The sequence below is a fragment of the Meriones unguiculatus genome, chromosome 4, assembly GCF_030254825.1.
Source record: "Meriones unguiculatus strain TT.TT164.6M chromosome 4, Bangor_MerUng_6.1, whole genome shotgun sequence".
Classification (NCBI taxonomy): domain Eukaryota; kingdom Metazoa; phylum Chordata; class Mammalia; order Rodentia; family Muridae; genus Meriones; species Meriones unguiculatus.
Genome location: NC_083352.1, coordinates 63,360,194 through 63,372,856, shown reverse-complemented (window position 1 = coordinate 63,372,856; position 12,663 = coordinate 63,360,194). Strand labels below are relative to the sequence as shown.

General features: G+C 55.1%; 1 protein-coding gene across 4 annotated transcripts; it reads left to right on the top strand.

The window, feature by feature from the left end:
- The first annotated feature begins 278 nt into the window (after positions 1–278).
- Pgpep1 (pyroglutamyl-peptidase I) lies at positions 279–11,275 on the top strand. 4 transcript variants are annotated; one of them, XM_021638034.2, is made up of 5 exons: positions 279–448; positions 2,504–2,556; positions 7,885–8,001; positions 8,408–8,526; positions 8,928–11,275. In XM_021638034.2, exons 1-5 carry the CDS (start codon positions 415–417, stop codon positions 9,118–9,120), a joined length of 516 nt encoding a protein of 171 aa, XP_021493709.1. In that variant the 5' UTR covers positions 279–414; the 3' UTR covers positions 9,121–11,275. The 4 variants fall into 4 exon arrangements, with proteins under 4 accessions (XP_021493709.1, XP_021493707.1, XP_021493708.1 ...); XM_021638032.2 differs by having other exon boundaries at positions 304–448; positions 8,294–8,526; XM_021638033.2 differs by lacking the exon at positions 279–448 and adding an exon at positions 534–2,414 and having other exon boundaries at positions 8,294–8,526.
- The last annotated feature ends 1,388 nt before the right edge of the window (positions 11,276–12,663 follow it).

Here is a 12,663-nt window from a genome sequence, read left to right as displayed (position 1 = left end):
TTGAAAGGTTCAGGACGAAGCTGCCCTGGAGGGCATGCTGGGGTGCATGACCTGGGTCCCGGTGGGTTGGGGCGAGGCGATGTTTGGGGGCGTGTCTGGGGCGGGCTGGATCCCAAGAAGGACCTGGAGGTGGGGCTTTGGAAAGCTCGGGGGCGGTGTGTGGAGGGGTGTGCCTTTTAGGGGCGTGGCCAGAGAATGGCGAGGCCAGGCCTGGGGTCGGGACATCGCGGTGCGCGTGGGGCTCCGCGGGACCCGCCGTGCAGCGCAGGAGCCGGCCCTGCTGCTCGGGGGCGTGGCCAGGGCGTGGCCGCGCAGGCCCAGCGTTAGGGGGCGGGGCCGGACGGTCGGGCGGGGCTCGGAGGCCCGTGTCCCCGCTAGTCCCCGCCGCCACGGTCCTAGGGAACGCATCCCGCCATGGAGCAGCCGCGGAAGGCGGTGGTGGTGACCGGTAGGTGCGGCCGGGCCGGGGACGGCGGGAAAGGCGCTTGCGGTTGCTTCAGTTTTGCAGTTGTCGCCGCCCGCGACAACACCGTTCAGCCCCGGCGACCTGAAATGTCCGGGATTCCGCGGCCCGGAGTTAGGGGTGCCCGGGGACTGGGGTGCAGACAGGTCCCCTCGCGCGCTGCAGCCCCTCTCTGCCCCTCCAGAGCTCTGGCCTGTCCCCACCCGCTGCCCCCGGGGACAAAGGCGGGTTTACGGCCAGGAAAAGTCCCGGTGACACACGATCCGCTCAGCCTCCACTCTTGGCACCCTGCATTGTTGGGGGGCCTGCAACCCAGTTTGGGGCAGGTGTTGGGCCTACATCAGCCTGACTCCAGAATGACCCAGGGACTCTTGGACCCAGTTCCTACTATCATCAACACCCCCCGAAGCCAACTGTTCTTATTTCCTGAGACTCAGTCTGAGCCACTTGGTGGAGTCAACTCCAGCAGGCCTTGGCGGAGGGCGCTCTGCTTAACCTCTGCCTGGAGAGGCCGCAGCGAGCGGACCAGGAAGACTCCTACAGGTGTTTTGTAACGGGGAGGTTGGGGCTGTAACCCCCCGAAAATGGAGAAGGCCGCGCCCTGCGGGACAGCTGTAATCCCCTGTGTGTGGCTGGTTGGTTGGTTGGTCTCATTCTATCGCTGTGTCCGCTACCGACCTGGAACACCTGTGACCCAGGCCGGCTACAAATTCAGGGTTTCCAAATGTGGCATGTGCCACAGTGACGAGGTGCCCCCAAGATGTGGCCTCTACCAGCTGTCCTGAGGTATGGCGGCCCTCTTAACACAGGCAGCAGGTGAAACTGGGGGGGGTGGAGGAGTGGGGGGCAGGTCAACCGTTGGAGTCATTTCTCAGGCTTTAATCTACTTGAGTTTGGAGAAACTTTCATTTGGAACACATTCAGGCAGTGCTTCTCAACTCTTTCTCAGGGGTTGCCTAAGACCGTGGGTAAATAGTTATTTTACATTATGATTCATAACAGTAGCAAAATTACAGTTACTGAGTAGCAATGAAAATAAAGGGTGGCAGCATTAGGAAGACCGAGACACACTGCTCTAAGGCCTGCCAGTTAGAGTAGGTTGACTGGCCCTGAGCCCTGGGCTCTGCCTGTCTGCTTTCCCAGTCCTGGGACCCAAACCTGGGCCGCTGCACTGTGCTTGAGTGTGGTGCTGGAGACCTGAACTCAGGACCTGTGTGACAAACAAACTGAGCTATATATCTTTCTGGCTCTATTTGTTTATTTTGAAGCAGGGTCTCATGCGGCTGGAGTGGCCTGAAACTCAAAGTTCTCTTGCGTCAGCCTCTGGACGCTGCCTGAGGCCACACAGCTCCCGGCTCTGGGTTCTCACACCTGCAGTCAGTCCCATCATCCAGGGCTAGGAGCCAGGTGGGCTGGTTTGGGTTTTTCTTTTTTGTTTTCTCAATGTTTTTTTTCAACCCAGTGGCTAGAGAGGGAGGCCAGTTTACTCAAGCAGGATTTGATATCCCAGCCTCTCCACTCTCTCGCTGTGTGGCCTCCTCACATTAGCTCCCTCTGACTGCTCAGTCTTTGCCCATGACAGGTAGGCCCTGGAAACCCTGTCATCAGAGGGGACGAGCCAAATGACACAATGCCTCTGGAGTCTGTCTTGGTCAGACATGGGCCTGAAGGTTGAAATGACCAGAAACAGCTGGGTGTCCAGGTAGCTCTGTCTGGAGAGACCCCAAAGCCTCCAGAGCTACCCCTCAAGGGGTAGCACCTGATGGCAGCCCACAGCCCTGCCTGCCCCAGACACTGAGGCTGGAGAACACAGTGACTGGAGAGGCTCTGTCTCCCCGGGTGCTCCCAGGTGTCAGGTCATAGGGGGGACAAGGAAGCCAGTGCCTGTCATCCCAGCACTCAGCAAGTGGAGGCCGCTGGCCCGCAGCTGGAGCACACCTGGAAGGAATGGGTGAGAAACTAGGATGGGGATATGTCGGGGTGACCAGGTTCTAGAACTCTGAGGTGGGAAGAGAGAGTAACGTCTTTTCCTGTTTTCAGGGTTCGGCCCTTTTGGGGAACATACTGTGAATGCCAGCTGGATCGCTGTGCAGGTAATTCTGATCTGGGGGAGCCTAGCCTGGAGCTGAGTGTCTTTCCATGTGTTTAAAAACAGAGCAAACATCTCAGATGCAAATCGATTCTTGGGTGCTTTTTATTTATTTTTATTTTTTGACTATTTTTGTAAGCTAAGATCTCATTGTATAGCCCAGGCTAACTTCAAGCTCATGATCCTCCTGCCTCAGCATGCTCTAAGTACTAGAACCATACCATTGGCTTGCTGTTGTGGTGCACACCTTTAGTCCCAGCAGTCTGGAGGTCTGTGAGTTCAAGGCCAGTGTGGTCTACAAAGAGAGTTCCAGGCCAGCCAGGGTTCCACACTGAGACCCTGGCTAAAACAAAACAAACTAACTTGAGAAGTTTGGGGTGTCCTGGCCAGCCACTACTCCTGCTGAGGCTGGGGAGCAGATGGGCACGCTGGGCGAGGGCCCAGCCCTGGGAAGGAGGCAGTGCCCTCGGCCTCAGCTTCTGTGCTGGGAGCCTGCAGTGGGGGCGGGGAGGGCCTGCAAGAGCCCCATCCAGGGAGCCACCCTACTAACTTGTGTTTCCTGGCCAGATGGGACATCGAGACAGACAGGCTAGGGAACAATTGAGTGGAGAGAGACAGACGTTTGATTCTTCGATAAATCAGCTGGAGAGATGGCAGCCGGGCCCGGATTAATTTTAGCCCATTAGCCCTGTGATTTAAGGGTTCCCTCCTCTCATCCCCCCCCATCAGCCTGTCACCCTCCCTCACTGCCACGGCCCCTTTTCTTTCCCACCTGCACTCTGCAAGCCGGACGGAGGACCCCAGGGTCCCCAGGACCTTGCAGATGGGAGTGTGACTGGGGCCCCTACTTGCACACCCGCTCCCTGGAGCCCCAGACAAAAAGAACCAGTGTGTCTCTGAAGACTTGTGTGTCTGGCTTTGTGCAAGTTACAGAAGGGAGGCTTCACGGGCCGAGTGGACACAAAGCCAGTGTCTGGATTCCTGGGCCCCAGACAACACCATCTGCATGTAAATGGGAAGGAAAAATCAATTAAACAATCTTTGGGAATTCCCTTGGAGCTTTGGGGCGCCAAGGGGGAACTTGTGCTGCACAGAGATCCAGGCTGTTCCTCATCTCACTCCTTGAACTTTTCCACTTCTTTATGCATTTCTTCATTGTGTGGAACCGCATGCATGTGGAGATCAGAGGGCAGCTCGCTGCGCTGGCGTCTCTCCTCCCACGAAGTGGTCCTCAGGATGGGTCCTGGCTTGCCAGGCTGGGCCACAAGCTCCACTGCCCTGGAGCTGTCTCCCCAGACCTTACTGTTTTGTTGCTGTTTTGTTTTGTTTTTTAAGGCTTGAGACAGGGTTTCATCCTGGCTGACCTTGAGGTCCCAATCCTCCTGCCTCCGCCTCCCCAGCTCGGGGTGACAGGTGTGCACCATCGTGCCTGCCTCCTTTGATCGGTTGATCAAACTGATTGATCAGTTTCCAGTCAGGACCTTACTCCATAGTCTCGGCTGGCTTCAAACTAAAGGTGCTTCTCCTGCCTCAGTTTCCCGAATGCTGGGATCACAGAGGGCACTCTCCCTCCCAGCCTTTCTTTATTTCCCCCCAGGTCTGGGGTGTCAAGGGCCAGGCAGGCTGCCTCTGGCTGGTTTCTGTAGGCTGTCCCTGAGCAGGCCACAGACATGGTGACATTCGGGGATAATTACTGCCACCACAAGTCTAGACAGACCTGCTAAGGGTACCAGCAAACAAAGAGGGCTTTGTGGAGGGGGCGAGGGAATCAGTCAGATGCAGTCCTGCCTGCTTTTGCAATGGGGGCTTTTCAGGTAGGCGACCAGGGACAATGCTGCAGCTGAGGCTCCTGCCTGGTGCTTTCCAGGCTGTTGGGTGTCAAGCCAGGATGCAGGGAGTGCGATTTGAGGCTCATGGCCCCCTTCTTCAGGAGGGCTGGAATCAGCTGTGCAGGGGAAAGGCAGAGGCAGGTGAAGGGTGACACCTCCTTCTGCCTGTCTGTCCCTGTCAGCCATAGAGTCCCCATAGGAAGCAGCTTAAAGGGCCTGTGTGTCCAGGAGGCTCCTGGCCTTCCCAGGGGCGGACAGTAGACACCTGCTTGCACCTGGGGCTTCCCGTGTGGAGCCCCGTGTTCCAGGCCGTTCATCCTGTCCATACCTGAGTCTGCCAACCGAGGGCGAGCCCTACCCAGGCAGACTCCAGCCGTTGATTTGGTGTGCATGGGTTTCTTTTGTCGGTTTTTTTGAGACAGATTCCTCTGTGTAATCCTGGCTATTCTGGAACTCGCTGTGTAGACCAGGTTGATCTTGACCAAGTGCTTCTCCTGGCCTTGTCTCCTGTGTGCTGGGATTAAAGGTCTGTGCCACCATACCAGACATTTTGTTTGTTTTTTGAGACAAGGTCTCAAGTAGCCCAGGCTAGCCTCCAACTCACCATCAGCCAAGGCTAACTTTGAATTCCTGGGTCTTCTGCCTCAGCCTCACAAGTGCTGACAGGTGTGCACCTTCATTAATATCCTGGTATGTGTCTGTCCGTCCAGCTTGCTTCGGCTTGTGCCACACATTTAGTGACTTCCATCTGGAACAATGTGGGTTCCGTGGGAACAGCACGAGCCTCTGTAGGCCGGGGCAGCCATCCATAGCAGCGCTGCCAGGTTCCCGAGGACCCCAGGGCCATCACAGCTGTTCTCAAGCTGAGGTAACTAGCTTTGATGGCTCACAGCTGCTCTTCCAGCACAGGGAGGCAACGGCAGGAGGATTAGGAGGCCTAGATGGCATGAGAGATAGTGACATCCTGTTCAGAAACAAACGCAACTGTTTGCTAACATAAGACTTAACTCTTTTTTTTTTTCTTTTGAGACAGTGTCACTCTCTCAGACTCCATTGCAGGCATGATGGTGCTGCCAGCTTCAAAACCTGAAGTGCTGTGGTCCCCGGTGCTGAAGGCCGGTCACCTATGGTGGCTTGATATGTGTGCCCATGGGTGGGTGGCCTTGTCGTGCCCTGAGCACATTCCTCAAGAGTTGTGATGCTGGTGAATAGTACTGGCTTCCTCTCTTGATGCCTGGGCCCTGGCTTCATTTCCTGCTCTTCTTAAGTACAGATTTATACCCTGATTCAAATAAAATACACAGGAGTGGGATCGCCGGGGCTCATGGGAAACACTGAGAAAGGGTCTGGGTGAGAGGTTATGGAGTGATTTGTTTTACTTATTAGTTGTTGTTTTTTTTTTTTCTTCTTTTGTGTTTTCAGGACAGGGTTTCTCTGTGTAGCCTCAAACTCACAGAGATCTGCCTGCCTCTGCCTCGCAGAGTGCTGAGATTAAAGGTGTGTGCCACCACCCCTGCCTAGTTTTACTATTTTATTAGTTTGTTTTGTTGCCTTTTTTTTTTGAGAGAGAGAGAAAGAATCCCACTGTGTAGCCCTGTCTGCCCTAGAACTTGCTCTGTAGACCAGATTGGCCTCAAATTCAGAAATCTTCCTGCCTCTGTGTCCCAAGTGCTAAGGTTAAATGTGTACACAGCCACATCTGACTTTTTTGGACAGGGTATCATGTAGCTCAGGCTGGCTTCCAACTCACTCACTCTTTAGCCCAGACTGACCTTGGACTCCTGCCTGGTACACTGTGGGTACCTTTTCTTTTGTTTGATTTTTGTTTTTTATTAGGTTTATTTTAATCATGCATGTGTGAACACCTGTTGGACAGCACGTATCTATGAGTGCAGAGGCCCAGAAGCCAGGGCCTGGGGCTGGGGACAGGCGAGCCGCCTGATGCAGGAGCTGAAGCCGCGTCCTCTGGAAGAGTGGCACGGCTCTCACCACTGAGCCCTCTGTGCAGCCTTTGTTTTGATTTTTGAGATAGTGTCTCAGTAGCCCAGGTTTGCCTGAAACTCACAGCAGCCCTCCTGCCCCAGCCTCTTGAATGCTCCAAGGGTAAGGGTGTGTGTGTGTGTGTGTGTGTGTGTGTATGTGTGTATATGTGTGTATATGTGTGTATGTGTGCGTGCACGGGCGTGTGTGCACATCCTACTTTGTTAACTAGTGAAGTTCAAAAGGCCATCAAATGCAGTTGCCATGGAGACAGCTTGCCCTTTGCCCCTTCCTTACTCACCCAGCAGGTGGCACACTTTCCCCGCCCTAGCACAGTCTGAAGAAAATAGTCCTGTTGGTTATTTATTTATTTTTTTAAAGATTTTCTTTGGAGCTGAGGAAGTAGCTCTGCGGTTAAGAACACTGGCTGCTCTTTTAGAGGTCCTGAGTTCAATTCCGGCACCCACCTGGTGGTTCCCAACCGTCACATGATATGATGCCCCTCCCAGTGTGCAGAGCGCTCCTACGCTAAAACAAACGGCCAACCAATAAGCAAATAAACATTCTATTTATTACGTGTGTATACAGTGTTCTGTCTGCATGCACATCTGCGGGGCAGAAGTGGGCTCCAGATGGCTGTGAGCCCCCACATGGGTGCCGGGAATTGACTCCGCTGCAAGTGCAGACAGTGCTCTTACCCTCTGAGCCACCTCTTCAGCCCCTCCTGTTGGTGTTTAAGTTGCTTCAGATTTTTTGTTTAAGTTTATCATGCTGTTTTGTTGAGACAGGGCCTCCTTGAGCTCCCGCCCTCCCTGCCTCCACCTCCCAAGTGTTTGGATGACAAGTGTGCACCCCACACCTGGTTTATGTGGTGCTGGGGATGGAACCCAGGCCTTCCCCGCAAACTAGTTGATCACTCTACCCACTGAGCCACAAGTGCTGTACCGGCTAAGCTTTAAGCCCAAACCTTTTTGGCTTTTGTTTCTTGTTTATGCGAAGCAGGGTCTCAGGCACTGTGTGACCCAGACTGGCCTTAATGTAATTCTTCTGCCTCAGCTTCTCAAGTGTTAAGGCGATCCTCAGCAACAGGACAGTGATTCCTGGCTTAGCCTCCTCACCCCGGTACTGTGTTTGTTGCAGAAATGGGTTATTAGGGATCCTTCTCCAGGCCAGCCTGTGCTTCCTGGTCTCTGGAGAACCTGTGCTCCAGCAGCAAGGCATTTCCCAGGCAGCCCCAAGGTGGCTTCAAGGAAAATCTACCAATACTCTGGCCACTACTGGTGCTCATTGGTTTGTGTGTAGTTAATACCTTTTTTGAGGGGGAGCAGGTTCTCACGTAGCTCAGGCTGCCTTCAGGTTTTCTGTGTAGCTGAAGACGACCTCGAACTCCTGATCCCACCTCCATCTCCCAAGTGCTGGGGTGAGTGGCTTGACCCCCCACCCCAGGCTGAGCTGCCTGGTATCTGTAGGCAGGAAGGTCTCTACAGCCTCGCTTCATGCCCCCACCCCCGCCTTTGCCTCAGGAGCTGGAGAAGCTGGGCCTTGGGGACAGCGTGGACCTGCATGTGTACCAGATCCCGGTGGAGTACCAGACGGTTCAGCGGCTCATCCCCGCACTCTGGGAGAAGCACAGCCCACAGGTGAGGGGCGCTGGGGCTCCCCACCCCCGGCTCAGGCACTGGGAGGAGGCACCACGGCCACTCATAAAGCCCATATCTGACTTAGGGGCCATGCTCAGTGTCCTGGGGACTGTGAGCATCATGGCAGGAAGCAGACAGGCTGGCGCTGGAGAGGGAAACAGCCTGGCCTGGGCTTTTACAGCAGCTACATAGCAGCTCATTTTGTGACAACAGCAAAAAGGACTCACTGTGTTTGCATCTGTGTGCGTGGGTGGGTGTCCCTCACCGCTGAGCCCCACCCCTCTGTCCCCAGCTGGTGGTGCATGTTGGTGTGTCCGGCATGGCCACCACAGTGACACTGGAGAAATGTGGACACAACAAGGGCTACAAAGGCCTGGATAACTGCCGCTTCTGCCCCGGCTCACAGTGCTGCGTAGAGGACGGCCCGGAGAGCATCGACTCCATCATCGACATGGATGCGGTGTGCAAACGGGTGACCACGCTGGGACTGGACGTGTCTGTCACCATCTCCCAGGATGCTGGCAGGTGGGCTTCCAGGCACGCAGCGGGGTTCCCTGCCAGTGAGCTGAGGTGGGGGTAGGGTTTGAACAGTCACTCTCTACCTTAGGTTTTTAGACAGGCTTTCTCTGTGTAGCCCAGGCTGGCCTGGAACTCTCTACATAGACCAGGCTGGCCTCAGACTCAGACATCCACCTGCCTCTGCTTTCTGAATGCTGGGAATAAAGGTGTGCAACATCATGCCCAGCAAAGTAAGTGTTTAGAAAATGGAGAGAAGGCTACCAAGGTCCCCCAAATTCCTCTGACCCCTGGCTTCCCCACAACCTCCTAAATGTGCCCCTAGCACAGGGCTTTGGAGGGCTCTGCAGAGGGTGGCGTGGCCTGGGACTGGTTCTGTGACCTCAGTCTGTCCTTCCTCCCCTTCTCAGGTACCTATGTGACTTTACCTACTACACCTCGCTCTACCAGGGCCGTGGCCGCTCAGCTTTTGTCCATGTGCCCCCGCTGGGCAAGCCCTACAATGCCGACCAGCTAGGCCGCGCACTGCGGGCCATCATTGAGGAGATGCTAGGTGTCCTGGAGCAGGCGGAAGGGGACATCGGCTGTTACCACCAGCACTGACAGCCAAGCACCCCTGGGTGCCGGGAGAAGGGACACAGCCGGGCCCAGGGAAGTCCTGATACACGTCTGTCCCTCCTCCTGGCGGACCACAGGTGAATGGACGCTCTGCCTGGATAGCACCCTGTGTCTGGGGACACAGCTGCTGTGCCTGAGGCCAGGCGGGGGACTGCTGACCTGCGTGCCTGCCGGGCCGCACACTCTGCTTTTCCAGGTCTGTGAACAGGGAGTTGGAGCTTTCCCTGTGGCTGGGGTCTCAGAAGCACCATAAAGAAGTCTGGCTCTAATCCATGTCCTCAACCCTGGATGTCCCCGGCAAAGCCACCGGGGTTGGCTGCCTTTTCTCTCCTCTCTGTCTCTAATCTCTGTTCCTGCCCATCCCCCATGTCATTCCCCTCCTCTCCAGTGCTAGATTAGTGAACAGAGTAATTTATATTCCCATTTTTAAAACTTCAGGCTTAGCCAACAAGTGTCTTTTCTTTCTCCTGGGGCCTCTTTTGCCTCCTGCCCCCCAAAAATGCCATCATACTTTGGGTCTCCATAGTGGGTCCCTTGTGCTCAGAAGAGCAGGCTGTTATGGCCACCAAGAGCCTGGCCAAAGTGGCCTCTGGTGCCTGTGGGGAGCTGACCCTGACCTTCTTCTCTTGTTTTCTTTTTGATTTTTTTTAGACTCTAAAATTTAGAGTGTTTGTTGTCATTTTTTGAGATGGGGTCTCAGGTAGCCCAGGCTGGCCATTTGAATTTATTCTGTAAGGATCTGAGCTCCTGGTCCTCCATCCTCCACCTGGGACCCTCACAGTGAACCATTACCCAGCATCAGTGCATTTTCTCCATCATGACATAGGCAGCGTCTAGTGTCCCTTGGGGACCTGGGGCCAGCAGCTACAGCCCAGGCCTGTCTCTGCACGTTGCATCAGCCACAGGGACGTTCTGTAAGCTGTTTGGAAGTGTGCCTGGGACTCCAGCCAGCCTTTGTCTCCTACTGACTTTGAACTTCCAGGCTGAGAGGGGAGGGGCTGTCAGCAGGGGCTGGTTTTGACATGTGACCTGGACTTGATCCAAAACAAAATGCAGTCTCTGCCACCGGAAGCCACATACATTTTGGCACTGCCTTCTGTTTTGTGGAGGGACAGAGGAAAGCCTCAAAGTCCCCAGGTGCAATTGGATGGATCTTGATTCTGGGTGACTTCTCATCCCTGGATCTTTTTGTTGTTTGTGAGACAGGGTCTTATGTAGCCCAGGCTAGCCTCCACTGCACTGTGTCACTGAGGCTGACTTTGAACTCCTGACCCTCCTACCTCAGCCTGCCCAGTACAGGACAGATGGCATTCCTCTTGGGCCCGGCTACTTTTAAGCTCAAATGTTGGCTGTTCCAATGTGGTTTCCTCTTGCCACCGTCCTGTTGATCTGTGTCTGGGCTTTCCCTGGTGCCACTTGCGGATCTGGGTGCTGCGGGATGACTTGCTGTCCCTGCAAAAACAACTGTGGGTTTAGGCCAGCAGTTTACATAAACAGGGCTCTGCAGCCCCTGCCCTGCGCTATCACCCCCCCCCCCCCCCGTGAGGGGAGCGCCCCCAGCTGAACGTGAGCATGGTTCTTCTGCCTGTGGAGGCTCAGGAGTAAGAGTCCCCCAGAGCAGGGGGTTTTATGCCATGGAGACCAGGCAGGTGACCTGATTCTCCTGCCTCAGCCTCCCCTGGCATGACAGAGATGCAGCGCTGTACCTGGCTTCTGTTCCCATGTCTTTATTTGGTCTTTGTGTTTTGAGGCAGGGTCTCTCTACCTGAACTCTGTAGCTCAGGCTGGCCTTCCAACTGTGGCAATCCCCCTGCCGCAGATGTCATTGCCTGGCAAATTATCTTCAGGTGGCCGCCAGGCAGATTCCTCAGATCTCAGGCAGGACCCTGGAAGGGAGTCGGGTGTGTAGGAAGGCTGGGGAGGGCGCAGCCACTGCAAAACACAGCTCCATCCTTCCTCACTTCACCTGTGCTGGGACCGTCATGCCCTGCTGTTCGGAGACGGGACCTGCCCTCTTCACGGTGTGTGTGTGTGCATTTTCTAATTCCCGCTGCTGAGCTGAGGGGATCTGGGACAGGAGGCTGGGCTCTTATTTGTTTATTTAGGCACCCATTAAATAAGCCTCTGCCCTGGCCCAAAAGCTTTTGATTTTTCTCCCTTTTCTCCTTGTTTTTTGGTTGGTTGGGGGGGGTCTATAGTTGCCAGGTGTTGGCTAGACTGTCCACATTTGACCCTTAAGGCCCTGCTGCTCATCACCCTCTTTCTGGCCTAGGAGAGGGGAATGGGGTGGGCAGGCCTGGGAGAGGTAGGAGGGTCCTGTGGGAGGGGCTCTGGTGGGTGGGGCCTGAGGTGGGCAGGGCTGGCCCTTACTGAAACGTATAGCCAAGCAGAAAGCCAGGCCAAAGGCGACTGATGGATGAAGAGAAGTAACGTTGGCATAGGTTTGAAGCCAGGGGCACACATAGGGGCAGTGCTGGTGGTGTCTAGGGTCTTAGCCAGCCTGAGAAAGTGTCTGATTTGCACTGTCAGCTTAGGCGTGGGAAGCGGAGGCTGGATCCCCACAGTGGGACCTAGATCTTTTGACTTCATTTTATTTTGAGACAGGCTCTTGTGTAGCCCAGCCTGGCTCCATGCTCACTATGTAATAGAGGTCTAAACTTCTGCCTCCGCATCCCTGAAACATAAATCTCATGTTCTACTCTGCTCATGGCTGGCATGGAAACCTTCAGAAAACTGTGGACCCCTGAGGCCAAGGGAAGGCTGGAAAAGCAGATTCAAGGTGCTTTTGTGTGAGAAGTTTGGGCTGGAAGCCAGGCCAGCTGCTGTGAGCACAGGCTGCCTGTGCCCTCGCCCTGAGGGTGACCTCGCTGTGTTCGAGGGAAGAGCCTCCACCCTGCCCCTTCCCTCCCACTGTCTAGACTTCTTTGACCTCCCTACCCCTTGGAGTGTCTGAGCCCAGAAGTCCCTCTGAGAACAGAAGAAACAAAGCCTTATTCACCATCTCAGCCCTGAGAGAAAGCACAGTCCTGTCGGGGCCCTGTGGGAGTGCAGATGGCAGCCCAAATACAGACCCAGCTTGCCCCCTGCAGCCTGCCATCTCTGCACACAGGCCGGGGGAGCATGTCTGGTGAAATGTCTCCCGCCCCCAGCACAGTGTCTGGGCTGCGAGACAGGGCCTGCAGCTCGAGGGGAATGGAACCAACTCGGTGTCCGGCTCTGCAAAGCCAGATCCTGGGAGGCATTCCTGTCATTGGTGCTTATCTGGTTTCAGGAACATCAGCCACAGCTCTGTGCTGGAACTCCCAGGCTGTAAGCATCACATCTAGCTGGGCATTGTCCAGGCACTGGAGGCAGGAGAGTCAGGAGTTCAAGGCCAGCCTCCCCTACATAGAGAGTTAGAGGCCGGACTATACAAGACTTTGTCTTAACACAAAACAAAAACCAAGAGAGGAAGAAAGAGGACTGGGCTGGTGCAATGGCCCAGCAGACAGTGCTACCAAACCTAAAAGCTGGGCTTGATCTGCAAGA

Excerpts from the sequence above, each read along its gene's own strand:
- Pgpep1 (XM_021638032.2), top strand. The coding sequence starts at position 415 with ATGGAGCAGCCGCGGAAGGCGGTGGTGGTGACCG. Across the intron at positions 2,557-7,884 it reads CCAGCTGGATCGCTGTGCAG|GAGCTGGAGAAGCTGGGCCT; the intron begins GTAATTCTGATC and ends CCTTTGCCTCAG. Across the intron at positions 8,527-8,927 it reads ATCTCCCAGGATGCTGGCAG|GTACCTATGTGACTTTACCT; the intron begins GTGGGCTTCCAG and ends TCCCCTTCTCAG.